Here is a 3,472-nt window from a genome sequence, read left to right as displayed (position 1 = left end):
TAAAAAAAAGCTGACCAATGCAACCACAAGTGTGGTCCCTGGGAGAAAATACATCTGAGAGCCCCATCCTAGGACCAGGGCAGAGCAGAGGGACAACCAGGAAGTGAGGCACACATAGACCCTCCTGGACGGGTCACCATGCCACCTCAGACTCCATGGCAGACTGTCCTTGTGATGCTTCTTCTGTTTGCCTCCCCTCTGAACTCTCACTTTTTTTTTTCTCCTTTGCTTTCTTTTATCTTCCAGTCAGGCCTGCCCTTCCCTGGCGCCTTAAGTGCTGTCCTACTTCTAGAGTCCTGAGATGGCCCCAGCCCCTACCCCAGTCGCAGGGCACAGCTCCCAACACAGTCAAGAATGTACCCATAATGCCTTGGTAGGTGATAGGAACAGAGAGCTCCCCCCCAGGGGTGATCCCATGGAGGAATAGCTTGTAGGGGGCTCCGGGAGGGGGTGGGGGCACCAAAGCCTGGTGGACGTCTCCTGGCAGCAGTTCTTCGTGCTCCCAAGGCCCCTCGGACACCTGCATGCGCAGCTGGAAGTGGGCAAAGCTGTCGGGCTGGGCAGTCCAGGCCACTCGGAGGCGCCCTGCCTTGTCCCTGCCCAGCACCTTCAACTCTCCCAGAGGGTGGTGCTCCAGGATCAGGATAGGAGCCTGGGCCCCTTGGGTCGTAGAGGGGCCTGAGGGAGGAGGCTCATCGGTAGCCTCCAAGAGGCCAGAGGGTAAGGACCCTGGGAAGGAGCAGAGTGAGTAAGAAAAAAAAAACAAAAACAAAAACAGGAGAGCGGAGCATAAGATCAGGAAGGGCACCCCCAGGCCCCAAGTGTGCCCTCCAGCCTCTGAGGGCCAGAAGGCTTCCCTCCCCTCTCCCAAGCTGCTCTTCAGCCTTCTTCTTCCCATATTTGGGCCGAGTCCTCCAAAAGGAGTCCTCCCCATGGAGCTCTTTCTGGATCAGGCAGGCCTGGCTTAGGGCAGGCAGTGACAGATAAAACCTGCTATCTCTCCCTGCTAGAGGCTTCCCCGACCCCAGGCTCCAAATGTCCACACTGCCCCCACCCCCACTGGACTCTCTCCACCTTCCATTAGTGCTGTAGTGAGAAGCCTGGAAGAAAGGAGGGGGCTGTGTCGTTAGGAGGGAAAGGGTGGAGCGCAAACAGGGTGCGAGGGTGGACGGAGGTCCAATTCCTGTGGCATCTGGGCCCTATGGAGGAAGAACAGGTCCACCCCGACCCTGCAGCCACAAAGCACCCTGTCCCTGGACCAGGCATCAGTCCTGTGGGAGAAACCAGCTGGAGGGGAGCCAAGTCTGGGAAAGCGGTTCAGGAAACCCCGTGGTTTCACCTCCCACCGTCCACATGTGGCCCCGATGGCTTTCAAGGCCACCCCTCAAGCCATTTTGCTGCATCCGGTCAAGGTCAAAGCCAACTTGTGGGAAATAACCACAGACCACAGGCATCAGGCACCGTCGCCGCAGTGAGTCAGAGTGGGAATCTCTGGTTTCAATCCCACCCACCGAAACTGCAGCCGACACAAGGCGGCCTTCCACCGCCTGCACGGGAGGCATCCTAACCGCAGGTCAGCTCCGAGTGCAGCCGTACACAAAACTCTAAACTTGCTCTAAACATTATGAGATGGTGCTTTTGTGGTTTTAGGCTTTTTTTTTATCTAGTTAGAAAAAAACCCAAACAAACTCAAGTGCAAGGTTCTTGAGTATGAACTTTGCAGACAATTATTGTGTCGCTATGTCAAGATGCTAGACTTGCCTGGCAGTAGCAGGCATTGTCAAAGAGCTTGGGAACCCAGGTGTGAGCCAGGGAACTTCACAAGCCGGGTCTATTTAGCTTTGATTATCCTCAGGAGGATGCCAGGACCCTGGGATCGGGTAGGTTTTTTGTGACAGTGGCGAGCAGCTTTCTGTGGTAGTTTCCTGCAGCCTGGGCCAGGTAGACTAGGAGGTGGAAGGACATGGTGAGGGGTGGAGGCCTAATTGGTGAGGTAGCAGGAATAAGCAGGTATAATCCTGAAGGCAGGTGACGCAGGACAGGGGGTGGGCAGCCCAAGGCCCCGCCCACACTACCTGTGGTGGTGGTGGTGGTGATGAAGGCGTAGGACTTGGAAGTCTCCCCTGCCCGTACCCCATGGACTTCCACGTGGTAAGTAGTGCCGGGCCTGAGGTTGGGCAAGCGGACAGTGCGTTCCGAACCATCCACAGTCAGCTCCCCGCTGGGGCCCTCGGCCGGTGGCAGTGGCCGCCAGCGCAACACCACGCGCTCGAACTGACCCCGGAGCCCGTCCAGGGACACAATCAGCGAGCCGTCAGCTGCACTGCCCAGCACCTCGGGTTTCGGGTGGCGCGCTGCAGTCACCGGGTATGCACCATCCGATGCTGGGCCCACAGCACCCTGATCCGAGTCCCGCTTCCTGGTGCTTTGGGTGGAACTAGTGGTGGGGTGTGGGTGACGTGGCTGGGATGCTGGGGCACCCGCTGTTTGATGGCGCTTCAAGAACTCATGGATGTGGCGCGCTACCGACGCGTAAGTCTGGTTGGCGCGCAGCGGGTAGCCGTGGGTTCGCAAGTGACGCTCCAGGTCCTGTACCGTGCCGCGGAAGCGGCCCAGTTCAGTCGTCAGGTTACCCCACGGCCGTCGGGGAGGCTGGGGCAGTCTCGGCCGGTGATGCCACTCTTTCTCGCCCCTCTCTGGGGGAGGCAAGGGCGGGGAGGGCCGCGGAGGCCGGGGACGGGGGTTGGGGGGCGGGGCTGGGGGGTGCACCTCCGGGTAACTGTAGTGGCCTGGTGCTGCCAAGCGAGAAAGGGGGAGGGGACAGCAGGTCAGTGTCAGGTTCCCCCACCTCACCGCTCCGTTCCCCCAATCGGGACAGGCCTCTTTCCCGAGCCCCAGTCCCACCTAGAAAGAGAAATTAGTTGTCCCGAGCCCCACCCACTCCTTTGCCTTCCAATCCTGCCACTGTTGGCGCCCTAGAAGGAAAGAAAAAAAAAAAGCCGGCAGGTGGAGCGTGTATCTGACGGAGAGAACAGGAAAGGGGGACGAAAATGTGACCTATGCCGTAGAGGGTGTCGCCTTGTCCCAGGAAAAGCAAAGGAAGATCCATCTGGGTGTCTGTTAAGAAACCTTGAGTGTTGGTGGGAAATGACTGATATGAGACCCAACCCCAGACCACCCCAGTCCAAAAGTCAGCAGGACCGTGACCTGTGACTCGCTCTAGTGCCAGCATCAAACTGTCCACTGGGTGGATCACAGCATCTTCTGTATACTGCTTCCCTCCCAGGGGGCGGTCCTTCCCACAGTCTAACCTACATGCAAGCGTCCTATAGAACTCCAAGCACCTAAGGGCTGTCTCCTGGGTGCCTTCAGAACAGAGCAAGGCTGTAGCAGGTGTTCTGGGATCACCACAGCCATCTCTGACCCTCCAGCCTGGGTGCCCAAGGAAAGGACCCCCAGTTTCAGAAACCAG

The 3,472-nt window shown here is 58.4% G+C and overlaps 1 protein-coding gene across 1 annotated transcript; it reads right to left on the bottom strand.

Annotated features, from left to right (window-relative positions):
- Positions 1-44: 44 nt before the first annotated feature.
- On the bottom strand, positions 45-2,795 carry LOC114615694 (the record flags this gene model as incomplete). Its single annotated transcript, XM_028761355.1, has 2 exons — positions 45-729; positions 2,076-2,795. Coding segments are annotated over 2 exons (1,214 nt in total), but the record flags the coding sequence as incomplete, so codon positions are not given.
- Positions 2,796-3,472: the final 677 nt, after the last annotated feature.

The sequence above is a fragment of the Grammomys surdaster genome, unplaced genomic scaffold (genome assembly GCF_004785775.1).
Source record: "Grammomys surdaster isolate TR1022 unplaced genomic scaffold, NIH_TR_1.0 132945, whole genome shotgun sequence".
In the NCBI taxonomy this organism is placed as follows: Eukaryota; Metazoa; Chordata; class Mammalia; order Rodentia; family Muridae; genus Grammomys; species Grammomys surdaster.
This window is presented reverse-complemented; position numbering and strand designations above follow the sequence as displayed.